Source organism: Oikopleura dioica, chromosome PAR (assembly GCF_907165135.1).
Source record: "Oikopleura dioica chromosome PAR, OKI2018_I68_1.0, whole genome shotgun sequence".
NCBI classification, from domain to species: domain Eukaryota; kingdom Metazoa; phylum Chordata; class Appendicularia; order Copelata; family Oikopleuridae; genus Oikopleura; species Oikopleura dioica.
Genome location: NC_137293.1, coordinates 12,758,174 through 12,783,857, shown reverse-complemented (window position 1 = coordinate 12,783,857; position 25,684 = coordinate 12,758,174). Strand labels below are relative to the sequence as shown.

The 25,684-nt window shown below is 43.1% G+C and overlaps 11 protein-coding genes across 15 annotated transcripts in view; 7 read left to right on the top strand and 4 right to left on the bottom strand.

The window, feature by feature from the left end:
- The window catches only part of LOC145705070 (33 kDa inner dynein arm light chain, axonemal-like), a 50,372-nt gene extending 50,199 nt beyond the window's left edge, over nt 1-173 (top strand). The window contains exon 7 of the mRNA XM_081782527.1: nt 163-173. The gene's annotated coding sequence lies outside the window, so the exon portion shown is untranslated. The remainder of the gene's footprint in view (nt 1-162) is intronic.
- Nucleotides 5-1,467, bottom strand: LOC145705060 (2-(3-amino-3-carboxypropyl)histidine synthase subunit 2-like). Its single transcript, XM_081782511.1, has 4 exons — nt 1,094-1,467; nt 574-1,052; nt 303-527; nt 5-254 (listed from the first exon to the last, which is right to left on the bottom strand). Exons 1-4 carry the CDS (start codon nt 1,432-1,434, stop codon nt 7-9), a joined length of 1,293 nt encoding a protein of 430 aa, XP_081638637.1. The 5' UTR covers nt 1,435-1,467; the 3' UTR covers nt 5-6.
- Nucleotides 1,468-1,496: 29 nt separating this feature from the next.
- Nucleotides 1,497-2,126, bottom strand: LOC145705079 (protein cornichon homolog 4-like). The gene is made up of 3 exons (XM_081782534.1): nt 1,977-2,126; nt 1,801-1,933; nt 1,497-1,755 (listed from the first exon to the last, which is right to left on the bottom strand). Exons 1-3 carry the CDS (start codon nt 2,124-2,126, stop codon nt 1,616-1,618), a joined length of 423 nt encoding a protein of 140 aa, XP_081638660.1. The 3' UTR covers nt 1,497-1,615.
- A 38-nt stretch (nt 2,127-2,164) lies between these two features.
- The window catches only part of LOC145705067 (acyl-protein thioesterase 1-like), a 43,321-nt gene continuing 19,801 nt past the window's right edge, over nt 2,165-25,684 (bottom strand). Inside the window, exons 1-5 of one of the 5 annotated variants that reach the window (XM_081782521.1) lie at nt 4,916-4,966; nt 3,588-3,851; nt 3,333-3,545; nt 3,173-3,290; nt 2,165-2,373 (exon numbers count right to left, since the gene is read on the bottom strand). In XM_081782521.1, coding sequence (XP_081638647.1) covers nt 2,285-2,373; nt 3,173-3,290; nt 3,333-3,545; nt 3,588-3,851; nt 4,916-4,951 — 720 coding nt within the window. In that variant the 5' untranslated portion in view covers nt 4,952-4,966 and the 3' untranslated portion in view covers nt 2,165-2,284. Of the gene's footprint in view, nt 2,374-3,172; nt 3,291-3,332; nt 3,546-3,587; nt 3,852-4,521; nt 4,756-4,915; nt 4,967-25,684 lie in introns of those variants that run through there. The other 4 variants (XM_081782519.1, XM_081782522.1, XM_081782520.1 and 1 more) reach the window with 4 other exon arrangements.
- LOC145705077 (guanosine-3',5'-bis(diphosphate) 3'-pyrophosphohydrolase MESH1-like) lies at nt 4,833-6,031 on the top strand. Its single transcript, XM_081782533.1, has 5 exons — nt 4,833-4,992; nt 5,165-5,391; nt 5,433-5,486; nt 5,576-5,677; nt 5,809-6,031. Exons 1-5 carry the CDS (start codon nt 4,956-4,958, stop codon nt 5,920-5,922), a joined length of 534 nt encoding a protein of 177 aa, XP_081638659.1. The 5' UTR covers nt 4,833-4,955; the 3' UTR covers nt 5,923-6,031.
- LOC145705081 (uncharacterized) lies at nt 7,059-7,906 on the top strand. The gene is made up of 3 exons (XM_081782536.1): nt 7,059-7,499; nt 7,545-7,672; nt 7,714-7,906. The coding sequence occupies exons 1-3, from the start codon at nt 7,267-7,269 to the stop codon at nt 7,755-7,757; spliced, it is 405 nt and encodes a 134-aa protein (XP_081638662.1). The 5' UTR covers nt 7,059-7,266; the 3' UTR covers nt 7,758-7,906.
- Nucleotides 7,797-13,162, bottom strand: LOC145705047 (uncharacterized). Its single transcript, XM_081782495.1, has 11 exons — nt 12,928-13,162; nt 12,450-12,876; nt 12,291-12,403; nt 12,020-12,243; nt 11,848-11,977; nt 10,657-10,917; nt 10,480-10,590; nt 10,217-10,381; nt 8,465-10,173; nt 8,233-8,419; nt 7,797-8,187 (listed from the first exon to the last, which is right to left on the bottom strand). Exons 1-11 carry the CDS (start codon nt 13,048-13,050, stop codon nt 8,086-8,088), a joined length of 3,552 nt encoding a protein of 1,183 aa, XP_081638621.1. The 5' UTR covers nt 13,051-13,162; the 3' UTR covers nt 7,797-8,085.
- On the top strand, nt 13,430-14,239 carry LOC145701916 (uncharacterized). Its single transcript, XM_081779127.1, has 3 exons — nt 13,430-13,617; nt 13,662-13,959; nt 14,003-14,239. Exons 1-3 carry the CDS (start codon nt 13,457-13,459, stop codon nt 14,237-14,239), a joined length of 696 nt encoding a protein of 231 aa, XP_081635253.1. The 5' UTR covers nt 13,430-13,456.
- Nucleotides 14,327-16,290, top strand: LOC145705056 (uncharacterized). Its single transcript, XM_081782507.1, has 5 exons — nt 14,327-15,121; nt 15,164-15,321; nt 15,379-15,667; nt 15,707-15,901; nt 15,945-16,290. Exons 1-5 carry the CDS (start codon nt 14,483-14,485, stop codon nt 16,092-16,094), a joined length of 1,431 nt encoding a protein of 476 aa, XP_081638633.1. The 5' UTR covers nt 14,327-14,482; the 3' UTR covers nt 16,095-16,290.
- Nucleotides 16,387-17,510, top strand: LOC145702626 (uncharacterized). Its single transcript, XM_081779877.1, has 3 exons — nt 16,387-16,622; nt 16,664-16,893; nt 16,937-17,510. Exons 1-3 carry the CDS (start codon nt 16,613-16,615, stop codon nt 17,096-17,098), a joined length of 402 nt encoding a protein of 133 aa, XP_081636003.1. The 5' UTR covers nt 16,387-16,612; the 3' UTR covers nt 17,099-17,510.
- LOC145701914 (uncharacterized) lies at nt 17,521-19,441 on the top strand. The gene is made up of 3 exons (XM_081779126.1): nt 17,521-17,665; nt 17,706-17,895; nt 17,997-19,441. Exon 3 carries the CDS (start codon nt 18,341-18,343, stop codon nt 19,439-19,441), a length of 1,101 nt encoding a protein of 366 aa, XP_081635252.1. The 5' UTR covers nt 17,521-17,665; nt 17,706-17,895; nt 17,997-18,340.

The following is a 25,684-nucleotide window of genomic DNA, read 5'->3' as shown; positions in this document are numbered from 1 at the left end:
TTACAATCATTTTTCATCATTATATCCTTGAGCAATCCCACAGCGTCCATCAACAATTTTCGATGGAGCTGCGTTTTGCTCCTGTGTCAGCCCAAAATATTCTCTTGATTCGCGAATTTTGTGCGAGTCGAGCAGCGCGATTTCTCGTTCTCCAACCGTTGCGAGTTGCATTCCTGAAGCTCCAGCAGACGATTCCATTGCTGTGTTTGTATTTGCCGCTCTTATATTCCCCGTGAACAATGAAACATCGTACTCTATTGACAGATTATGAAACTATATCTATTTGCATTAAAAACATTTACCCTTTACTGAAGCCTTGAGCTCAGCCTCGAGCAATTCTGTCCAATTGGCAGAATAAGCGCCAGTCCAATCTTCATCAGAGCAAGCCATCATGAATTCCCACGGATGCAAAACTGGTTTGTAGAAACCTTTTGCAGGGAGAATTGATTCTTCGGGAGATGCGATCAGAACGAAAATGTCCATTTCTGGGAAATTCGCTAGTTTCTGTGGCGTCGGCTCTCCAACAACTAAAAAATTAATTAAATGAAAATGCTTTAAAAGAAAAGGACGTACTGAGATTGTAAACGTTTTTGCCAGCCTCTTGGCCGAGCTTTCTTAGTTTATCCATGCATAATCCACTTGTCGCATGACCACCATTTGAGCCAAGGACAATCCCAACTCGCTCCGCATCCTTTGCCTTTTCAATGAGATAGAATCGTTGCATAAGAATTCTCCCAACATTGACTGGATTTTCTTCAACTTCGAAAGTGTCGCTCGAAATTGCAACAAACTTCTCGGGCTGATTTTGAAGACACCAAGCTGCTATTTTCGGTGATTTCGTGTTGCCAATGTAAACCGCCGTATCTAATGATTTCGTTTCCGGGGAGAGCTCGCTGATATCATTCGCCAATGTCATCAATCTGACGCTATCTGATTTCTCTCCAACTGCTTCCATCATTTTTTCATTCTCAACCAAGAATACAGCTCCTGGATATTTTGAAACAACTTCATCGAGAGAAGCGGCGAAGCTTTCCTTTTCAATCGTGTCTAAACTAAAACATTCAATCACTAGAAAAACTTGGATTTCTACTACCTCACAATCAGTGACGGAATATTGGTTATGGTTTTAAAATTAGCGTCGCCGAAATATACCAGCGCCTGGCAGTCGAGATGCAGCGCAGAAACTTCATCGACATCTCCATCCCCAAAGGTCGAGTCGGCAAGAATGCAGAATCTGGCTTCGCTTTCGGGACCAACTCTCTTTTTCAGCTCTTTCAAAATCTTTGCAGCGTCCGGTAATAGCACGTCATTAAGCTGTAAAGTCACATCGCCCTTGATCGATTCACAAAAGCTTGCGACTTTCCCGAGATCGTAAAAATCCGAAACCGAAATTGAGTCAGGACGGAGTCTGCGCCGCTCGATCACTCTTCCCATTGCTTCCGACCCATCGGGAGAAAAGGCGGACGTCATTCTAAAAGCGGCGATTAAATTCAGAATCTGAATTGAGGGAGGTAAAGCAAAGGCATCTTCTTGGTAAAAATTCGTCTAAGCACGATTTTGGCGAGTGCGAAATTGAATGAAATAAAAAGTAACAAACAAGTAGAAGCAGGGCGTATCACTGCGACAGAAGGGTGAATATGAGCGAGTAAAGGTAAATGAAGAAAAACACCACGTGAAACGCTACTTTGACGAGATTCTCGTGCATGAACGTTTTCAGCCGGCGCTGATTGTGGATTTCGGCTGGGTCGTATAGACCTAAACATCCACCGTAGAAAGTAAACCAGGCTCTTATCGGCTTACCTATACTTCCAGCTTGGACGGAATTGAATCTGTGGATAAGAATCAATACGACAGGGACATTAAGGGCGAAGAGAATCCAGTGCCCAGTGACAAAAAGGACGAAAATGCCGATCAAGTGTGTAATGATTTCGGGCTGAAAAGAGAATAAGCGTTGAAATGAGTGGCTTTCGTCTTACCAAAATGACATTATTCAACTTGGAACAAGCGGTTGAAGCGTTTAGGTAGTCGCATTCTAAGTCGGATAGCGTTATTAGCGCGTAAATATTGATCCCCAATAGAGCACTGGAATCTATAAGCATTCCGCCGAATACGACAGCGTCTGACATTCTAAGAAGAAAATCGATGGTGAGATTGAATCATTTACAGTAATTTCATAGAGTCGTACGATATTTCGAAAGGCGAACATACAGTTAACGGCCAGTAAGAGTTTCATAATATATCACATTCACTTTCGTTTTTGAAGAATAGTTGAAGAAGTTTTCTTTTATATTGCTTTATCCAGGAATTGCTTGATGTCGCCAAACTCGTCAGCGCAGCTTGAGTGCCCCATACCAGGGTATTCTAATGTTGCTTCTTAGCTAGTGCTTGTTTAGTAGTTCCAAACTAGGTCTAGGATCGGGGGTGATCGTTGGAGATCCGAAATGAGGCGCTCGAGAGGAATCACCAATGAGTGGTGCGCGGGTTCTTTGGATCTCCGATTGCGTGGAGATCCGCGCGATCTCCACCCCGAAATTGCGGTGATCGATCACCACTCTCGATCTCCACTTCTTGGAGATCCAAAAATTTTTTATCCCCGAAGTCGGATGAGTCACTTTAAAACAATCTTCTGCCAGCCTCCTGATATCAGAAGCGACTGACCGGATCAACTTAAAAATCTCAGGCAATACTTATTCTCCAGTGTAGATTTCAAATCTTTTGTCAAATCAAGCGCATGGATTGTAATTTTGGATAAAAATGTACTATTTACTATGTCTGCTCGAGTATTTTTCTCAATAAGATGGTTTTCAAAATTTTTGAAACTTGAAATCACATAATTTTAAATCAATTCAATTTCCAAAGACTCAGCTCGGTGGGTGAGCGATAATTTCTTGAAGATTAGCATTAGAAACTATTATTTTCTGAGATACTGACCCGCAAAGTCCCTGCAAAATATGAATTTAATCGAGAAAAATCGATGCTCGAGAAAATTCAGAGCTTCGATCACCGAAAACTGGAGATCGACAAAATCCCTGGGATTCATTTGGAGATCGAGCTTCGATCTCCGCGCTCTGGAGATCCAAACAACCCGCGCACCACTCATCGGTGATTCATCTCGAGCGCCTCATTTCGGATCTCCAGCGATCACCCCCCATCCTAGACCTAGGTTCCAAACCTTTCCAAGTTACATCAAAACCAACGCTTCTGAGGCCATCAGCGCTCACTCTTCCGAAATTGTTAGGGACGATATTGTCTGACTTTCCATGACCGAAGAAAGCTGGGAATCTGTGCTCCTTATAGAAAGGCTGGTGAAAGAAAATGAAGGAAAGTCTTACCTTCAAGTCCTTCAAGATGTTTTTACGAAGAGGAAGCCAAGTTGAAAGACAAATCGCTCCACCAAACTTCTTCGAGGAGCTCAAAGTAGTGTAGATTGCGAGTGCGCCGCCTTGACTAAATCCGGCAATGACGATTTTCTCCGACGGAATGTTGTGTTGTTTCATCAAAGTGTCTGCTAGTTGATCCACATTTTTGGACATTTTCACGATTCCCTAAAGCTCGAGTCACAAAATGAACGGATTTCAAGCGCTTACCTCCTCGTCTTCATTTGAGTCCGGAGAAAGGCCATACAAGTCGAACCAGCTTGGCATTCTCATTCCCATGTTGAGCGTGACAGGCTGCTCTGGCGCGTTTGGGAATATGAAGTCGATGTCCTGTCTGTACTTGGAAAGTCTTTGCTTGAACTCACTCATCCATCCTTGTCCCTGGTCTCCTAAACCGTGGAGAAAGATCACTGCTCCTTTGACCGGCTGTTCCGGGTTGATTCTATAGGCGTTGTTCTCCATTCCTTCCTTTGCCTGAAAAATCTCATTTTATTCCAAATAAAATTGCGCAAATCACAGAAATAATAAGTGTCACCAGTTTTAGAGTTCGGAGAAAACCTTCCTTGAGTAAATCACGATTGTAACACAGAAAACAGTTCATTCGAAGATTTCTCTTTCTTTTCTGCTAATTGGAGAGAGCTAAAGCTATTTTCTACACCTTCCTAATCCACTTGACCTTCTCGAAACGTCATTTTAGAACAAGGTGTTTCCTTACATAATGAAAAGGGGGAAGAGAAAGAAAGAAAAGTGGGCTATGGTCAATTTTTGGAGTTAAGAAGATTTGGAGTAAGCTAAAAGGAGCAACTTTATTTTCCGGAGATACTCCAAATTGGAGCAAAATTTCAACGCCGATTTTAAGGGTGTTGCAGAAATATTTAAGGGTATCTGAATAGCTCAAAAGAAAGCCCGGGCCCCGAGGCGCGTTTTTGCCGGGGTTTGAAAGGGCCGGGAGGCCCTTAACACCATTAAAATCGGCTTTGAAATTTTGCTCCGATTTGGAGTATCTCCGGAAAATAAAGTTGCTCCTTTTAGCCTACTCCAAATCTTCTTAACTCCAAAAATTGTGTCGAGCCAGAAAAGTGTCTAACAATCACTGATAATTCTAGCACCACTGTTCTATCAATTGCAATGTTTAGGAATTAACCATTTGGAAGTCGCAACTCTGCCTTTCGCAAACCCGCCCTCGGACACAAAACAACACGATGAGCCAAAACACCTTTGGAGTACAGAAACAGAACATACAGAATCGCCCCAAGTACAGGTAGTTCTCTGCTCGTGTATTCAAATTTTCTCTACGGATCGAGGTAGAGTTACTAAGTGTCTGTGCTCCTGGTGGAGGTATTGACCGTGGGCGGGATTATGGCCGGGTTACGCTAAATTCGCTGGTGGTGGTGCCTGGGTCCTTAGTGGCAAGGTGCACCGCACACCGCGCCCGGTCGATGGCGTCTGGCCAATCAGCGGCCAGAAAAAGCCAGAGCGCCAGAGAAAGAATCGACCGCTGCAAAGGACGCGCGCAACGCGTAGTCGCTGGTACTAACCTCCAAAGCAAAACACGAGCAACAAGGCCAAAACATAACGATGAATTCACAAATCGCGAAGTTAGTCAAGGCTACAGGCAGGTGTTCCTTTTAACGAAAAGTTCCTCAATGACGTCTTTGAAAGTCTATTGCTCTTGAAAATGACGCAGATTGGATCAGGATAGCTGGCCTCATTCAGTCAATAAAAGGTCTAATTATTGGTTCGGGGGTTTTGAGCACTGATATGAAAAGTAAAGAACACGTCGAAAGACTTCGCCGCGAAAAAGCACCGAAATGACAGGCGCAAAGATTCGGACAAGACTCCTTACATCAATCACCCGATCGGAGTCGCTGAAATTTTAACCGAAGAAGGAGGAGTCACTGATGTGGATATTCTATGCGCTGCTTTGCTCCACGATACTGTCGAAGATACAGACACTACTTTTGAAGAAATCGAAGAGCTCTTTGGAAAGATTGTGCGAGATTATGTCGATGAGGTTGTTGAACGAGTATTTGAACGAAATTACCTTGAATTTAGGTGACAGACGACAAGAACCTAGAGAAGATGGAACGGAAGAGGCTGCAGATTGTGGTAAGTTCGGAATCTCTTGTTTTCATTCTTGCGATAAGCAATTATCTCAAATTCAATGCCGGGAGGAAGCTTTTGTAAAAAATGCTTAGAATGCGCCGAAGAAAACGCCGGGGGCAAAGCAAGTGAAACTGGCTGATAAACTCTACAATTTACGAGATCTAAACAGATGTACTCCAGAAAGCTGGGATGAGGTTCGTTTGGTACATTATGTATTATTTCTCGTAGTATTTCTTACTTGAATGAATGGCGTTGAAGCTAAGCATTATTAGGAAAATAGTCACTCAGATCTATAAATATACAAACAAACAAAGCAAACTTTTAGGAACGCGTCGTCAATTACTTCAAATGGGCGAAACAAGTGGTTGATGGCCTCCGTGGAGCCAATGCTGCACTTGAATCAAAGCTTGATGAACTTTTTGTCGCTCGAGGCGTCTAATTTCAATGTCGAATTCCACTATGATTTAGCCTTAGTACTTCAACATTCAACACATTTTTTGTTGGTATATATTTATTAGATTGATTTTTATTAAAAATTTTGTTGCGTTAATTTCTTTTCAGAAACACTTGTCGTTTTTTCAGACTTCAAGTCCTCCAGGTTCGGCAGTGTCCACATCAAATGTGTAGCCAAAAGGTCCAAGTCCCGTTGAAATTTCGCTTTCAACTTTGTTAGTGCCACTTTTGATACATCCTTGTAAAATGACTTTATATGCTCAACAATTGCTTCAGTCGACTTTGTTCCGATGCCGTTGTCAAAAGACCTCTGCGGAATGCCCAAGTCGAATTGAGGCGGAACTTCGAATTCGACCTTTTGAAATATGGCGAAAATATCGTCCGTCATTGTTTCCACCTTGACAACGTAGTTGAAATTCTGACAGGGAGGACACATTTTTATTGCGGGCTCGAAGTGGCGGTTTTTCTGGTGACCGTCAAGGGCGATCCATGTAATATAGTTGTGAAAACTCACCCAGTGGCTTTTCGTCGAATCCGTGTTCCACTGATGCGTGTCGAATTTGTCTAGCCCCTTTCGTAGAGAGCTTTTGTAGTAGTGACCGCCGTTGGCGTGATGTTTCGACATTTTCTCATTCCAAGCGGAAACGAGCCGTACCATCGGATGTCGAACAATAAGTATGCGCGTGCTCGATGGATCCTTGAACGTTTCAAAACGCTCAGCGGCAGTTGATTCAGAAATGTTTCTGTGTTCGATGATACTTTCGTAGAGTGTATGCCAATACGTCGATGAACATTTCCAAGCCGCGCAAAAGCCAGTTTAGCTTCCGGAATTACTCTTCCAAGACTCTTCGTTGAATGGAGACCTGTTTTTGGAATTTCCGCACACTGGTGTTGAAGTAGATCGAGTCGCCGACCAAACCTGTTCATAAATACTTGTAACTCGTCAGCGGAATATTCATTCGGTACCAAATTATTCTCTTTTGGCGGGGAATCGCGGCCGACTCTTTCGATTTTCTCTATTGTAAGACTGCTGGAAGTAGCAGTGTTTTCGTTTACGATAAAAAGCAAAACTAGGGTTAAAGCGAGGACAGACATTATCCATTTCATTTTCTCTTGAAACCGAATACTCCTTTGACTCAAGCGTACCTCCTTGGGGTAAAAAAGGGATTTAGCTTGGCGCTTCTCCGTGTACTCACGATTCCCTAAATATCACCGACATCTAAGTATCGGTTTAACATTTTATGTATGCTGGGTTAATTGAGCACGGCCTTTCGTGCATTTTCCGTCTATCCAGAATGTCATTATTTGTACTTGGAAATGGAAATTTAGAATGGAGGAGTTTTGGGAAGAGGAGCTCGCAGAGAATGCAGAAAAAGAAGGAGAGGAAGCGGCTAAAAAGAAGGCATTTCAAGATGGCGAAAGCTTTGGGAAAGTGAACGGCGGAATTATTGGCTTTGATGTCGGATATGCACTTGGACTTTCAGAAAGTCTTATTCTTCTTGCTGATAAGATGCCTGATTCCTCTAAGACGAGGAGAATTGTTGCGAATTCGGAGAAACTCAGGTGCGGTCATTTCTCAGCATGCATTTTGTTTTATCTCTAATTCAGGGAAGTTGTTGCGAATTTGAAGGTCATGCATCCGGAAAATGAAAATATACAAGAGGAACTGCAATCAATCAAAGATAAATTGGCGAAACTAAACTCTTCGATATCGAGTTCGATGCGATCATCACCAGGTAATTCCCCACTTGCTTCACAATAATTCATCTCGAATAAGTTCCGAAGACGACCGAAGTATCCGCGAAAAATATTGACTGGTAACCTGCTCGAATCTGATTGTACAAATAAATCACAGCAAGATTGATATGCTGGCATTTTATATTCATTTCACATTAAAATAAATAAACAGACAGAAGACACAAAAATAACTGTCAAGAAGACAGGTTGGAGGCACGGGGCTCTGCGCGGCATAAGAATTATTTGATTTATGAACTGAAGATTTTGAACTGAAGAATAAATAAATTGAAAGAGCCTATTGATTCCGATGCCGGCACAAAGACCACAAGTAGAATTTAACTAAATGCAGAAAAATATAGTCATTTTAGCGTAGTTTTTCCAATTGAGAGACGGAAGATATTGTTAAAAAATATTATCGTTTGTTGCGACGGGCGCGGACGATTTTTCTGCGAGGAGCAGCTACACCACTATTGTTTGCAGCGGGTGCAGCTCCAGCACCGAACATGTTTCCACCCTGAAATATTTGATAAGCAACAGAATAGAAAAAAGATGAGCTTACCGGTGCAGGTTGACTTGAATTCCCGCCGAAGCTAAAGCTCCCGTTTAGAGAGCTATTTTGAGATCCACCGCCGCCAAAGTTGAAAGATGGGGCGGGTTGTTGACTTGATGTCTGGTTTGAATTACCGAACATACTCCCTCCAGAAGGAGCGGGATTTGTATTTCCCCCGCCAAAGTTGAATCCAGAGCTAAAGTAATAATTTAATTATCGCCAAGGATAAAATCTGAGTTACCTTTGGCTGTTCGAATTTCCACCGAACATGTTGGTCCCAGAAGAGGGCTGAGAGCTACTACCGCCGAAGTTGAATGTCGGTGCGCTCGCCTGTTTTGTTGGCTGCTCAGGGGAAAACATAGAAGAAGATCCACCGCTGTTTTGGTTTGACGCGCCTCCGAAGCTGAAAGGCTTATCCTGCGACGAAGTTTGGGATGAACTGCCGCCAAAAGAAAATGGCTTGTCGTTCGCAGCCGTGTTGGAGGATCCACCAAAGTTAAACGAGGGAGCGGCGGTAGTGGCATTAGAATTGCCAAACATGGAGCCTTGGCTTGATGGCTCTGACTTTCCTTTGAATGAGAAACTTGGCGCAGCAGTTGATTGAGTGTTGTTACCAAACAAAGAGCTACCAGTTGAATCGTTCGTCTGCGATCCCCCGAAGTTAAAAGTTGGAGCGGCAGCAGCCGTTGATGCTGGCTTATCGTTATTGCCTCCAAAAGCGAATGGTTTGCTTTCAGTAGAGCTCGACCCACCAAAGTTGAATGAAGGCGCCGCGGGCTTGCTCTGAGATGATCCGGATCCGAAAGTGTTTGTTGTGGTTGTTGAGCTGTTGTTAGATGCTCCACCGAACGTGAACGGTTTATCTGCTGCTGCAGGCGCTGCGGCAGCTCCTCCTCCGAATGAGAAACTTGGAGCGGATGTTGTCACGGGCGCACTCGGGGCTCCTCCGAAGTTGAACGACGGCGCGGCTTCCGTTTTTGGTTTTGAGCTTCCACCAAACGAGAATGTTGGAGCAACGCTCTTCGCTGGCTCGGCAGGCTTCGAAGCACCTCCAAAAGAGAAAGAAGGTGCAGCTGCTGCGGGAGCCGTTGAACTAGAAGAACCGCCTCCAAAACTGAAGGAAGGTGCAGAAGTAACTGCTGGCTCGGCAGGTTTTGGTGTACCACCAAATGAAAATGAAGGTGCAGCATCAGTCTTTGGCGCGGACGCCCCTCCAAAAGAGAAAGAAGGAGCGGCTGGCTTTGGCGCTTCGTCCTTTTTAGCTTCGCCGCCGAAAGAGAATGAAGGAGCGGCGATCTTTGGGGTTTCTTCTTTCTTCGCAGCGCCACCAAAGGAGAAGGATGGTGCTGGATCAGCTTTTTTCTCCTCTGTCTTGGCACCACCGAACGAAAATGATGGGGCAGCGGCTTTCGGCTCTTCAGCCTTTTTGGTTCCCGCACCAAAAGTGAAAGAGGGAGCCGCCTCTGTCGCTTGCTTGGCGGCATCTGTAGCGGGCTTGGCAGTTGAAGCACCGAAAGAGAATTTGGGAGCTGCAGAATCTTTCATTTCTTCCGCCGGCTTAGCACCAAATGAAAATGACGGAGCCGAAGTGGTTGACTCCTCCGTCTTTTTAGCGCCAAATGTGAACGTTGGTGCCTTATCCTCTTTCTTCTCCTCTGTTTTGGCAGCGCCGAAGGTAAATGAAGGCTTTGGAGCGTCTGTAGCTGGTGTTGCAGACGAAGTTCCGAACGAGAACTTTGGAGCTGCGGCTGCTGGAGCGGCACTGGAGGCACCAGCCGGTGCTTTCGGGTTGGGAGTCTCGCATGCCGAGCATTTGGCCAGATCAGCTGCGTTGGAGACCATACAGACGTCGCAGGACCACTTGCCGCCACTTTGACTCTTCTGCTTCGACATGAAATCAGCGAAACCACCAGCAACTGGGGGAGGGATCGGAGTTGCAGTCTCGGCAGGCTAGAAATAAATAAAATCTTGAAAATTAGACTTGAGAAAGTACCTTTTCGCCAGCTGCTTTGGGATTTGGAGTCTCGCAAGCGGAGCATTTCTTGAGGTCTGCGGTATTCGAAACCATGCAAATATCACATGTCCACTTTCCTTGCGACGCTTCCTTTTGTTTTGCCATAAAGTCGCCAAAACCTCCTGCTGCAGGTGGAAGTGTCGACTAAATAAATGTTATCAATAAAAACAGTTTGCATATAAAATAGCTTGAGAACATGTTATTTCATCTTATATATAATAGGATTAGTCTCTCTGCTTTACCTCTGCTGGCTTCGCTTTCTCTTCCTTCTTCTCCGATTCAATCTTGGGGAGCGTCTTTTCCTTGAGCTCAACCTTCTTGCTTTCGACCTTTTTGGGCTGGCTTTCCATAAACTAGAAATAAAAAAAGTTATCACTTGTTGAAATAGTTCGCGAAATTTTGTCACTCTGTTTTCTCACCTTTTTCTTCTGTTCATAGTAGCCCTTGACATTCACTTTTCCTGTGTCGCTCTTCTTCTGGCTTGACCCGCCGAGACGAAGTTTATTTAATTTTTTCGGCTGGCTGAAGGAGAACGAAACTTGGGAATCAACCGATTTGCTTTCCGGAGAGCCAGAGCTTGATGATTCTTTGTAGTTAGGGCAGGAGAAGAGGATCGGCTTGCTGTGATCAACAGGAGTGATGTACTCCTTTGGCGCGGTTGGGATCTTCGAGGGCCGGGACTGAATAGATCTCTCGTTATCATCTTTTATTGGAAATATCCAACTCATTTCTATTTTTAAGGATATAAGCTATGTATTTAAACTTTCGTAGCGCCTAAATGCGAAGGAGGATCATTTTCATTTCCAGAGCAATCCTACCTAAAAATGCACGTAAAACTCAAATCTGGTACTTTTAAAAAAATTTTTATAGAAAATTTTCTTTTTAGAGCGGTTTCAAATCTTACGATGGCGATTCCTCGAAATTTTTCAACTTTATCGGTCGAGTTTTTTCGATAAATAACTTTTCTTAACCCTTATCTACAAATTTGACGGATCAGTTTTCCCTTATTCCGACCGAAACCGATTTTAGAGCCATTTCCATGAGGCTTACCCAGCGCGTGAATAGTGTAAAAAGTGGCGCGTTAGGCGCTCGCTCTCTCGACTCCTCTTTTCCGTGAGAGTGGCGCGGTTGAGCCGAGCGCTTTGATTGGTTGCAGGCGAAAAAGCACAAAAAGAAGAAAAACACGAGCAGGAAAGAGGAAAACGCTAGAATGAAAATTCGAGAAAGTTTTGAAATAAAAGCCCGTCAATTTTCTAGCACAACATCATCGAAATAAAACATACGGTTTAGTTTTAGCGATTCAATGGAAAAATTTCGAGGAATCGCGATCGTAAGATTTCAAAACGCTCTAAAAAGAAAATTTTATATAAATTTTTTTTTAAAAGTACTAGATTTGAGTTTTGCGTGCATTTTTAGGTAGGATTTCTTTTGAAATGAAAATGATCCTACTTCGCACTTAGGCGCTACGAAAGTTTAAATACATAGCTTATATCCTTAAGTGCCAAGTTGAAATGTTAGAAGAGTCTTGCTCAATTGAATTTCACAAGTCTCACTTCTTGAAATGAATTTTCAACTAGAAGCCCTATTAAGAAATTTATCTAGAAACTCACCTTCCAGGGCTGCGACTTGGACACACTCGACGATGGCTCGTCGTATTTGAGCTCCCTCGAAACATCCAAATTGCCCCTGGAGAAAGACTTCTTCGGGGCGTTGTGATTTGGAGTCGAGCAATGCACCGGTCTAAAAATAACTGTAAGATTCTTGCCAAAAAAATTCTCATACTTAGGGAAGCGAGATGGATCAACAGTGAGTTTGGGTACACTATCCAAACTGTAGCTTTCAGACTCAATTGTTTCGGAAGGAGGCTGGGCTCGAGGTTCTCGTTGGCGAGACATTTTCGCTGCTCGGACTTTTCCTCCACCACCACTGGAGCTTGAAGGAAGGGACATTGTTGACGGTGTTTCGGCAGCTTTCTCTCGCAGCTGGTCCATATTTGTGATGCCAACCTAGAGATAGAATAATAATTAGGATAAAATTCGGACTTTCGTTTTACCTTCTGCTTGTTCCAGCGATCCCTGGCCGTCCAACTCACAGGTGGTCCATGCTTCGTGCCTGGTTTTGGCAGAGGAGCACTTTCTGCCTCTCTCATGGACATCCATCCATCACCTGAAAGAATTTGACTAGATTTTCGTTCGAGTTTAATCTGTTTTACCTTTTCTGATGGGTCTTGTCAATCGCCGCAGCGTATCCATGATTTCCCTGGCTTCCGGCGTTTGCATCGTCTCGAATTCTTCCTTCACAATTTTCGTCGGAATCACATGTCTTGACTGTTTCTTCCACGGGCCAGACGGTCCACCGTAGAGGCCTTTTTTGATTCTCGTGCTCAAGCAGCCCATGTATCGTTCCACGCCCTTGAGGATATTTCTCTTCGGCGATTTTTCTGAGGAACCTTCTTCTTCTTTACTATCCGCTTCTTTATTCACATCTTTCTTCGAGGAAGAGGTCGACCAAAGAAACGATTTGGAGGTTCCTTCGCCAAGGCCTTTTTGGATATTTGAATTGGAACTGGACCGGATGGGAGTGAGTGGCCCCGTTCGCTTCTTTTTTATTCCCATTATTTCTGGGTTGAAAATGGGACGCTAAATTAATTAATTGATTAATGGATGAACAATATTTTCAAATTATTTTACCTTTCTTTCGAAGGGCTTAATCTTGAATTTCAAATCAGTGAGGCTCCTCTCCTCCGACGGGACTGAATCTTCCTCATCTTTCTTTAAACTTTCTCTGCTCGGGTCCCTGCTCGGCGTGGCCATTTTGAATTCCGCCGAAATTACTGACTTTTTCTTCTTGGGTTTTCGTCTCTTTCGGCTTTTGGAATTTGTGGGCCCGAGCTCTTGTTACTACGGAGCTTCTCTCGAGGGAGGAGTAAATGGACTGAATGCGCCACTGAGCGCGCGCCAAGTTGCCTGGTTGGTCGTTCATCCAGCCCACGCGTTTCGAAAGAATGAATCACGGGTGCGCGAATTTATCACGCTTTGCGCGCAGCTGTGCGCGCGCAATTTTCTTTTTCGAAAAGAGGAATTTTCAAGCTCAAGCGGGAGATTTCTCCATTTTCTCAGATATTTCGGGAAATTTCTTAGCGTTATTTTCTAAATTCCGAAATATTCATCCTTATTGTCAGAAATATGAGTCTACAATATCTTTTATGGGTAATTTAGAATGGATGATTACAGTCAAATCGGGCTGTCGCCAGAAGAGTACGCTTCGGAAAAGCTCGGCATTCCGAACCTTTCCGAGCTCAAAGCTAAAAAGCAAGCCAAGGTGCTGAACAAATTCAAGGAAGATCAGCAAGACGTGATCATCAAGTTCCAAGAGGATGAGTAAGTCTGCACAGATTTCACCTCCGTCTTACAATCATTTATAGAGCTGCGATTAAAAAAGCTCGCGACGAGTACGTCCGATCTTCGTCTGCTCTCTACACAATCACACCTTCCGTCGAAGAGGGGTTGAGTTTCGAAGAAGCTGTTGAAAAGGCTGGAAAACGATTCGACAAGAAGCTCACGCAAACTGAACAGATAGCGTTTTATCAAAAAGCTGTTCTTTCGGAGCAGTCGAAATCAACCGGCGAAGCATCCGACAATTCAGAAAAGATCAAAGAGCTCGAGGCTACTATTGTCTCAAAAGAAAAGAAAATTTCCGAGCTGGAAAAGAAGCTCAAAATGGTGCCAGAGTCATTCTTCCTCCCTCTCTTATAAGTTACTTTAGGCAACTTCCGATAAAACACCAGCGATGCTGGAGGATCTGACCGAAAAATTGAAGGAAACAGAGCGGCTTCTTGCGGAGAAAGACGATGAAATCAACTCTCTGAAAGAACGACTGAAGGAAACATCATTGGATGATTCCAAGGTTATTAGGAAGCGACGAGCTGAGAGTTTGAAGAATGCTCCTGCGAAGCCAAAAGGACCTATTCACTGTTTCCAGGAAGATAAAGGAGAGGGATAGATAAACTTACTTGCTTGAAATTCATTTAGTTGAATTCAAGTCACTTATTTTTTTCACCGGGAGTTCTCGTTGATCCCTTCAAAAGGTTTCAAGACATACACAGAGGCTCGTACTGAGTACAAAAAGCTCACTGACGATGAAAAGTCTAAGTACATCATCCTGACTTCAAAAGACGCGAAACGATACGCGCGAGAGTACGAAGAATTCCTCCAATCGCTTCCAGAGGAAGATCGCAGCGCTTTTATGGAGAAACGTCCCCGAATCGAATCGACGAAGCAGAAAGTATCTAAAATCTTCCCTGGAATGCCAGAGAAGCCGCCAGGTTCTCTCCGCACTTTTATTCAAAAAGAAGAGATGGAAAAAGCGCTCAAGAAAACTAAGAAGCAAGCGGAATTCGAAAGCGCGTCGAATCAAGCTGAAAAGTTCGCGATACAGTCAAAGGCATTGACTGCTTACATTGAAGGCTTGTCCGAGAAGGAGAAGCAGAAGAGAGAGAAGAAGCTCGAGAAACTCTCTGAAGCGTATGAGCAAGAAATGAAGAAATGGTACGACGAGCTGGAGGAAGAGCACCAGGCGATGTACGACCGAGCGATCTGGATAGATAATCGAGGAAAAGCACCGGCATGGGTCGAATCTCAACCAAAGGCACCATCTCCCTCTTTCCGTGCTTACTGCTTGGATTATGTGAAGAAAAAGCTCGACGAGAATCCTACGAAGGAAGAAATCGAAGACGCCTATAAACAATTGAAAGAAAAAGAATCCCGGTTCGAGAAACTCCGTGTCCGACACAAGGAAGAGTTGGAGAACTTCCCCGAAAGGCTGAACGAATGGATTGAGAGCTTGAACGAGTTCCAGAAGGAAGTCTACTACGAAAACCAAAGAGTAAGAAATTTTTAAATCCGTGGTCTCTTAACCTTTTCTCAGCTTTGTGAAGGTGGTAAAATTTCGAAGGACGACCTTGAATTCTGCCAGGATATCTTGAAAAAGATATCCGATTCTCCTGATGATGCGCTTACAATTTTGAGCGAGCAAACTGTCTACGAGAAGGTCAAAGGATTTCACCTCGAAGAAGCCGGAATCAAGTAAGAAATCAATCGATACCTACTATTGCAGGGACGATGATATTAATTGTGTTTTAGATTTGTTGGAAATCGACGAAAACTGAGCGAAAAACGGCTTCAGAAAGCATGGAAGAAGGCTAACGAGGAAGGTGTTGATGCGAAATTTATGAAGAGCATTCTCGAGCGAGTTGTTGCAAGCAAAAAGCAAGAGATTCAGAAAGAAGAGGCAAAGACTTCCACCAAATCATCAGGGAAGAAAGAGAGGTCGAAGAAAGGTCAACGATCGGCATTCCAGAAGAAGATGGACAAGGAGTTTGGTGGGGATGGTCATCCTGCTAAGCCAAAATCTATCTATGAAGTATTCAAGGTTGAACATATTGGTTTTCTTCGTCTCACGACCTTATAGGCTGAATACTTGGAGACTGGCCTCGTCGAAAACCTCAAAGAAGATTTCCAGGCTTTCAAAAAGGACAAGAAGAGAAGTGCTCAGGCGACTCTCGACTATGAGCGACGAAAAGATGACTACAAGCAGCAAGTTCTCGAGTGGATTAACTCGATCGGGCCAGAAGAGAAGAAGAAGTACCAAGAGGAGCACATGAAGGTATTTATAATTTTCTGTTCAAAGATGTAAGCGCACTTTTCAGGACTTCACGATCACAGAAGTTTGCTCAACATCTTCGCAGTCTATTGAAGACGCTGCGGATCGCCTTGTCTACCTTGACCCAAAAACACCTGCTGCCTACGACCCGAGCTTCCTTCACGCTGCCGACGATGACGAAGATGATGAAGAATAAATTCATAGAATGGTATTTTGCTATCCGAAATAGGTTCCTATCCTGACTGTACATATCCTTTTCGATTTCATACAACATATCAGCAAATTTACGGTTCAAGAATTTGTATGAATGAAAAATAGCCTGCCACAGTTTTTTTATTCTGAATTAACCATTTCTATCTCAGGCCGATCAATAAAGTTTCGGGGCTTAAAATTACTTACATTGGCGTTCTTTTTGCTTGATTGAAAATAGAACGCGTTCTTTTCGAAAGATTGTCTAAACTGAAGAGGAAAGTGCAGAATATTGTCCTCCTTTGAGGAATTCTGTTGTGAGGTAGTTGTATTTCTCGTAGTTTCAATGAAAAGACAAAACAAAGCCCGAAGTTGCACGGTCAAAGGCGCCAGAGCACTGAGCAGTTCAAACAATCTCTTGGAGCAAAATTCACAGATTCACAGAATTTCCGGCCGAGCATATAAAAACAGATATCAGAGAGAACACGCTTTCTTGTCTAAATATCAAAGCAGTTTGAAGAGAAAATGTCTGAAGGTATTGAAAAAATTGAAAGGCATTGCTTTAGAAAACTTTAGTGAGTTTCGATGTCTTCAAAAAACTCATGGAGGACTCTGCTTTCCATGATTACATGGCGAAATTTTGCTTGTTGCCTGTTTATGGGCAGAAAATTTATATGAAAACGAATGGATCGTTTGTTGGAGAGCCAAAATTTCAAAAAGAATTGAAGAAATTCGGAATTCTTTTTTGGATTTACGAGCATCGTTTCCCGTTCTTTTTGAAGAGCGCTCTATATCTCGAGTATCAGGTGCAATTCCGAGTAAAAATCATTGATTTACAATTTGCTCAAGCTTCTGGTTTTGCTGAGGCAACATTCGCTTGGATCAAATCTAATCAAACCGGAGATAGCTGTCGAGCTGGCTCCTGTGCAGGCGGAAGTCTTCACCAAGATGACTGGAATGGCCAAATTCTATTATTTTATGAAGGAACGGTGGAGCCAGCTGAATTCGTAATTTGACAAATGGCATGTTTGGTGTACAAATCAAACGCCTTGGAATGATTAAATAGCCACTTCTTGATCGCCACTTGATTAAAGAACTCGAACGAATCGCTTCGATTGGTTGTGTTTTATTTAACCGGTCGACGCGTTCTTACACAGACACCTGGCACGGCTTGACAGTCAATGGCACGTGAATACTATAATTATGACAGTTCCACTCTTGTAGCAAACAACGCCTCATCAGAAGCAGGACTTTTCGAGTTTGTGTGCATATTTGCTGAGATTTCAAAAGCACACGTTGATACTGTAGTTTTGTTAGTACACTTCATTGACTGGACTTGATCAAGCCGTGATAAAGACCGCGATAGACGACTTGCACTCGCGAAACTTCGGAACGGGTTGATCAGCAAACAAATCATAATCAAACTTGGAGATATCTAAAGCAAGCATCAAATGTTTAACTAGTCTGACAGCAACCTGATTCAAGTGACAAGTTTTTTGACGCCATAAGTCCTTGGTGTCTCCCAAGAACATATTTCCAGAAATTCGACACAACAAATCCTTCTATCTTCACCCAAAAGTATTTTTATCGAAAACTATTCGTGATTAAGTATTCTGAGGGTTCTTGATCGAGTACAGGATGTTATTCTGTCCTACTGGCTTCCTCAATTCCTCACAAAAACAAAACAACAAAAATTTGTCAGTTCAAAAAATAGGCAAAACGGAGCGAAGAAGCTCAATTCATTGCCAAATCCGAATAAAAGCCTCGATTTCAATGCTCTTTCTGAGTACATTGGAGATCGTCCACGGGCAAGGGTTTCAGTAATTAAAGTGCCGTATTATAAGTAAACAAAAGTGAATAAAATAAATGTTCATCAATCGATTTCTTGATGCTCCTGAAACCAAACAAGACCTCAGAAACAGCTGCAAAGGACTTGAAATCAGAAGCTGCTGACAACGATTCTGGTTTTGAAGAAGACATTGACGATAAACAAGAATACAGTCAGAAAAACGATGCTCTCTTCCGCAAATCGAAGCAGCACATCATCAACAGTATTCGAGCTGATGAATACGCTGCCGGTCCTTTTCAAGAATATTTAGCCAGGGCTTTCAATAAAGCTAGCCACAAATTATGTTTTTCTAAGAATGGCTCTATTGAAAGCTGAACACAGTGAAGTGTGATGAGCAGCAAGCTGCGTTTACTCTTTTATTTGTTCTCGAATTGGAACGCTTCCGCGAGGATTTCTCCCTGATAATGCGCGTGGAAAAGGTTCAAAGACTCAAAGATCTTGTTCAAAGATTTGTTGCTGATGACCGTCTCGGTCCGTTGATTCCTGGAGTTACGGACTACGGCTCGTTTATTGTTTTGATGGAGATTCAAGAGTGTACGCATTTCCCATGGCCGCTGAGAGCCGTCTTCAGACGGTGTATCGAGTTCATGGAACCTTTTTGGCTAAAATTCGCCAAGAAAGATTCTAAGTCATTCTGTGTTGCTCTAGAAATGGAAAAGAGGATACCAAGGAGCACTTTTTACAATTCATCTGAAATGATTTTTGGCGAGAATCCGACTCCCATTGGGAAGCAATGTTTCACTGCCTACGAAACTGTCAAAAACTCATCGAATTTTGTCTATTCAAGCTTCAAAGCAAAAGAAGAAACAGATGATGTCAAAAATAAGCCAGTTTTTCTGAGAGATCAGAAAATCTCTGGAAGAAAATTGGCTGAAGCAGCGACAAAAGAATATCTTGACGTTCCACAAGGGCCATCGAAGAAAATTATAATTCGGAAAGAGCCTAGAGAAGAAGGCCCTGGTTGGCTTCGACCGAGCATCCGAAAAGGCGGCGTTGTATTCAAACGTCCAACAGTTCGACCGAGCCATTTGGTTGATTGCCTTAGGGACCCAGTCCATTTTGAGTTCTTCCAGCGTTTTGCGAAAAGCTTCCATTTCGATAAACAAGTCAAGTTCTACAAAAAAGTTGATGAAATCAAATCGATACGCGACACGAAGACGCGATCAAATAAGATCTTGGAACTTCACAAGGAATACTTTTCCGAAACATCTGCATCTCTTGGTGTCGATGGAGAAATAATGAAAGAGCTGTTGGAATCACCTGGGGATGAAGTAACTCTTGGTATGTTGATTTCTGCGCAAGCTTGTGTGATGAAAAGCATGGAGCAAACTTGGGGCGAGAAATATCTACAATCATTTCCTGAAACAAAGAGGGAGAAGAAAAAGGCAAAGAATCAGGAAGCCGATCTTGAGGCAGAGAAATCGTTGAAGATAGAGCGCTCGGTAGCTGTGATGGTGGAGCCACTTGGGAAACTGCTGATCTTTCCGGAAGAGTGGTTTTCTTAAGGAATAATGTCAAATCCTGCTTATAAACTTCCAAGTTTTACCTTTGGTAACATTGACAGGATTTACCGGAGCGTCTGACGCTGGCGAGAGACTTGAAGGTGATAATGATGACGGTATGGCAGACGCGGGACTCAACGAAACTCTCTTTGGAGGTGTTTGTGTATCTCCTGTAAGAAGTACAATAGATGAATTGTACTTCTTTTTATATTGCTAAAAATGTTGAAGAAGCATCGTAAAAGGTGGTGCTCTTACCTCGTCCGTGGCACTGTGTGCATCCTCTGGCAATTGTGGCTTGTCCGTTGATCCTTCCGGGTGTTCTATCGACTGGCGTAATTTGGCTAAACAAACTCTCTTTGGAGGTGTTTGTGTATCTCCAGATGAATTGTACTTCTTTTTATATTGCTAAAAATGTTGAAGAAGCATCGTAAAAGGTGGTGCTCTTACCTCGTCCGTGGCACTGTGTGCATCCTCTGGCAATTGTGGCTTGTCCGTTGATCCTTCCGGGTGTTCTATCGACTGGCGTAATTTGGCTAAACATATTTTATCCAATGTACATGCGTAAAATCGTTACCAATTTGTTCCGCTTCATTGTTATCTTCGCGTTGGTCATCAATACGTTTTTGAGGAAGAAATGAAGCTTTTTCTTTATCGGGCCATTTTGAAATGTCAAAGATTATGAATGAATCTTTTGGAAGGCAGTAGCGGCGTTTTGCAAAAGCAAAAACATCCTCCATCTGTAACGTAGAAAATTTTAATATTTGTTTTGGTAATCGACAGTGGAAATCATTCAATTGTTGAATTCGCTTTGTCGCATTGTTAAGTTTGCTTTCGCATCTGGAACATTTTTTATTCCCATTTTCAGCACTTAGCGGAGAAATGAAAGACGATTGCGTAAATGAATAGTCTTCGTGTGAGCAAGCCGTCTTGACAGGATACGTTTTTCCGCTTGAAGTTGCGCAACTGGAAACAAAGTTGCAGTAGACTACCAATAATTTGGAGAGAAAACTCTTGATCTGTCTTCTCTGACATAGTAAAAGCTGCTTTCTCGATCGTAAGTGCATCTTCATTGTTCTCAAGCGATTGCGCTTTTGCTCAGCTGTTTCCTCTTCGCCAAGTAAATACGAAGAGATGATTTCTTCTTCTTGTTTTGTAAATCTTAGAATCTGATGAGCCCGTGCTCTTAATTCTTGACAAAAATTTTCAAACTCGCGCCTCATGGAAACAAGCAGGTGAAAAGCAGCATTCTCGACATGATCCTTAAGCAGATAAATTCGGAAGATGTCTTGATTAAACAATTTTGCTTTTTCAAACTTTCATCATTGAAGCAGCATGAACCGCGCATTGACGCTGTTGCAGTAGAGTAAAATGTATAGTGTCTCTTCTTTTGACTGCTTTTGCTTGAAGCAGTAGTTCCAATTCGCCAATCGTTAAGTAGCGCATGAGGAAGCTTTTTCAGAAGCTCTTGACTTTCAGCATCATTGGAACGTAGTAAAGAACACGGCTGATAAAAAGAAAACACACTGGATGCGGTTTTTCCTAACAGCGAGAGATATTTAAAAAGATCGGTGTCTTCGAAGTATGCCGACGTTAAAAAGTAAGGGCTCGATTCGTAATCGTAGTTTTTGTCGTTGATTGGAACAGTAGGTTCTTCTATTTCTCCTTCCTCAATAATTGATTTTTTCGCATCTTTGCATATGTCAATATAAGCTTCAAACGCGAGCCGTTTCATTTCTTTTACTTGGTTTTCGCGACGCTTTTCATCAAGACGGGCACTTTTACGCATTTGCGTTTTGGACTTTTTTTCATCATGGACCGCAGCGTCGTTCGAATTTCCGTCTGCAGAAATATTTACCTCATCATCGTAAGAGTGCTCGTCTTGAAGGTTTTGCATCTCACTTTCAAATTTTGCTGATTTAAACGCGTCAAATGCTGCATCTGCCAAGTGTTTTTTGGCGATACAGTAACTTTGTGTTGAAAATGAAGAAATCAGAGAGACCAATTCACGAGTAATACTCATTCCATGATGAAAATCATAGCCCAAATCGGTCCGTGGATGTGACTGTTTAGGAGCGTTTCTTGACCGGATCTGCGGGAGATTGTAAAAAATCGTCGGAAGTGATGGGTTGATATTTGTTAACGTGTTTGACACCAGAGTTGAACAAACCTCGCCATCTTCGATAAACGTCCGATACGTAGGATCCAAGAGTGCATAGTAAAATTCAAGATTCGCCAGTGCTCCGGATGCAGTTTCCCATTTTATATTTCCAAGCAGACCGTCAATGGATATTAAGTACGTATCGAATTTGTCTGGAAATACCGACTGTAGATAATAACAGAGATCGTCATCTTCGTCAGGCGTTTTCAAAAATGGCTTTATCGTTGAAAAATAACGATTGTCATCGCTTAGAGTTGGGGCCAGACGCGATTCCAGAGTGGGTATTCCATTTGAGGACGTTTGCTTTTTGAGTGCACTTTCCGTCGATGAATCTTCATACTGAAGAACAAATCCCATTGCAATAGGATCTGCTAACATCCGATTTTGTATTTTTTGCCAGTCAGACGCTGTAGTGTTCAGGAATAAGTTTTTTCGCCAGGGATTTTGTAATATAGTTTGTTGAGGTGTTCCAGAGTCAGCAACAGAAAAAAAGTCCATTGCATTTTGACTAAAGAATCCCTGACCGTTTAAAACTTCGGCAGAAATAGCATTACGAATTTCGCGATCGAAACGCTCACTTTCAATATTTATCTTCTCGGAAACGCAAATTCGTAATCTTAATTTAACGATTAATAGCAGGATTGAAATAGCAAGATTACCGCTTTGAAGTGTGTTCAGAAGGTTTACCAGCGCTTGCGTGTACACAGTTGGAATGAGTATTGAGCCGTCGGGTGCTTTCGCAGGCAATTGAGTTGTGGACGCCGGAATCGTTTGCCAATTTCCCAAACTGTAGCCGATCAGAAGCAGCGTTACGCAAAGGAAAATGGTTGCCGCCGCTTTGAGGAGAAAAACTTGATACGCTCGTGGAAAGCTTCTGATTTCCGTTTTCGATGGGCAACAAATTAACGATTGGAGACAGCGATGAGACTGCTCCACTTCCTCCGGACGATCGCTTGGTACTTGTGATTCTACCAGCATCGCTGTGTGTTGACTGCTGCTGCGTCGGCTGTTGATAGTCTCGGAGCTGCTGACACTCTTGCTGCCTGGGCAGCTCTTAAAAAGTTTTTACTTACTTTTTTCAAAAATAGTAAATTACCGATTGTGATGGAAGAGACGAGTTTGTCATCCGAAGGACGGGCACCGGTGAGAGTGGAAGGGCTTTCTCGTTGTCGGAGTCTTCGCTGAGAGGACTTGTCGATGGTGCATGCATTGTTTGCAGTGATATCTGATCTTGACTTTTTGGTGGTGATTGCACGGCGTGTCTCAATGATGATATTGCTTGAATGGCTTTTTTCTGGACAATCGCATCTTGTTTTAATTTTCGCCGTATAAGGCGAATTACGGGGTCCGTGCTGGTAAGCTCTTGTCGCGTTCTTTTTGGAGGAATGTGGCAATCGATTCTTGACGGAGGGATTAGCGTGTTTGGAGATTGAAACGCCGGCACTGGATATCGTACTGGATGAGACGACAGGATCGATGGGCGTTGCTTGGGTGTTGGTAGTTGATAAATTGGTACCGACCCGACTGCCCGTGAAAAGTTGCTGTTGGAGCTGTGTTGCGGACTGCTGTTGGCAATCGTAACTGCAGCAGCCTTCGACATAGTTGCTGTTATTAACGACAATGGATCTTTCTGCTCCCTCTGGAAAAAACGATTGCTTTGCATTGTGACAGTTCATTAACACATTTTTTACTTTATTTTCGGTAAAGTGAGTGAGTGTGCAGTTTAAAGTTGAGCGACTAGATCATTTTAATTATAAGGAGGAGACAGAGGGAGAAAGTGAGACGAGGCGTTAGATGGAGCCATCATCAGATAAAGCTGCTGCTGCTTCTGTAATAATCCGACAAAAAGAGCGACATAAAATAATGATTTAAAAAATAAAACCTAACAGCTACTGCACAGAAAATAAAAACTTATTTAGCAGAATGATCCGCATGAGTGTAGCCAAAGCGCTTTGGAGGCTGTCCGGCAGTTGAGCGTCGCGATTTTCGAATTGAACCTTCTCGTTGGAACGGTGAAACACAAGGTCGTCGGCTAAAGAATTTTTAATAAGTTTCATAATGGCTTAAAGCAAAAGTACCGTTTTGGTTTAGACGATGAAGAGTCATCCGAGTACAAGGTTGAGATCGACGAAGTAGAACTTTTCGACGAGGTCGTAGTCTTTGTACTTGTGGTCGATGTTGTAGACGCTGTATTTACTGACGCCGTTGACGTGATGAAGGACAAGTTCGAAGGCGCTCCACTGGATTCTGTCGAGCGAGTTTCTACGGAGCCCAAGTGCGACGAGCCTTGGCTTGACGATTCGTCTCCATCTTGTGGCTCTTCTTTCATTTTATCGTCGTTGACTACGTCAACGTCACTGTCATCACTTTCTTCCTCCACTGTCTCTTTTTTTGGGATGGCAGTCGGAGTGTACTCCTTGAGATCGCGCGGCGTAAATCGCGAAGGTGCCATTAGACTTATAAAAAGTAATAAACATAACAACACTACAGAAACAACACAATACCTTTTTGAAAATTCAGCGGGCGAGGTAATACTGTCAAAGCTAAAAAACTCATCATCGCTTGGAGTCACATGCATCATGCAGTCGGTGTAGTTTGAATTCGAATCTTGTCGAATTGGCTTCATGTTTTCCTTATCCGCCACGTTGTCCTTATCTTGACTGACGGAAACTGAGGCCACTTGTGGCATTAAGACCCGGTTTTGTTGATCGGTCGCCTCCAATGGTTTATCCGCAGCTGCAGTTTTAAATTTGAGCGTCATTGGACTATCCGCAGTAAGGCTGGCATACGGCTTTGTCTCGCCCTTGACCGTGGAATTTTTCATCGCGTGGTATTTTGCGCGTGTCTCGTTCAGCAACTTGGTCAATGTTGGCGAGTCTTTAGCATCTTTCTCCTAAACGTACTTTTACACTAAGTTTTTTTTGGAATAATTTATTCAAATCAAATTGCAAATTAAAATATAGAAAAGGTTAGAGCAAATAAAGTTAGTTGAATCGGGAAGCTGTGCGGTAACGGACAGAATAAGACCTTCTTATCGTAGCGTATTTCAGCGTTTCGTCTGAAAAGTGAGAGTACATTGGGGGTTCCTCTTTTGTGACGAGCGGAGTCAATCCGAATGCTTTTGGCTGAAGTTTAGGCATTGACGGTGGACAATTCATGACTGCTTTGACAGACGCTTTTGTCATGGCTCCGAGGTTTTGGTTAGTATGGGTGTCGATCCAGAGTGCTTTTCCATTGATCTCGTTTACGGGGTATCGATACTCGACGAACTGGCGTTTAAAAAATTTTGCCACTTTTTTGGCAACGCTCTTTTTCTTTGGTTTAATTTGTTCAACGGGAACAATCATTTTGTTTGAGTTTGTTTGAGTTAAACTCGTTTATAAGAAGATTTATGACAGGTGCGACCACTAGGTACTTCCGCGAGATCACTCAAAACATAAAACAATTTCCGGTAAAATGATATGTTATCTCAAGCACAAATTTCTCGCAAGATTTTGATCAATATTAGGCGCGAAATGATCTGATAGCCTTTCAAGTGGAAAATTCTACAAGGTTTGGGTGTGTATTCGAATTTAAAAGTTGCCACGCCGTTTTAATATTCTAGTCTAGTAGACGAAAACCGCAAGTGTAGTGAAACTGAAGCCTTGGTAAGGATGGAAATTAAGCTCTCCGGATCGTCGCCACATCTGTATTAAAACCGCAGGGCCATCCTGTCTAGTCACTAGTCCGACGGAAAAACTAACCCTCGAAGGAAAGGTCAGGGGGCCATGTGTGGTGGAAAACGAACGCCTTGGGTCGGATGGAAAATGGATTTTGGGATGGCCAACGCATCTGTGCCGCTACCGCACAGGCTGGCCCTAAATCATCCGGTCGACATATTCACCGGACGTCAAACCAAGCGGAAAAGCTTAACGGAAAATAAAGCACGAACGGGCCTTCCAACGCATTATTTTACTACACTCACCTCATCAGAAGAATCTTCGACGATTGTATTTAGACGACCATCGAAGCTGTTAGAGGCGAGTGGGCTTGGGGGTACTGGCATTTCCCGGCGTTTTAGATAGGTTAATCGAGGATTTGCGCGAACA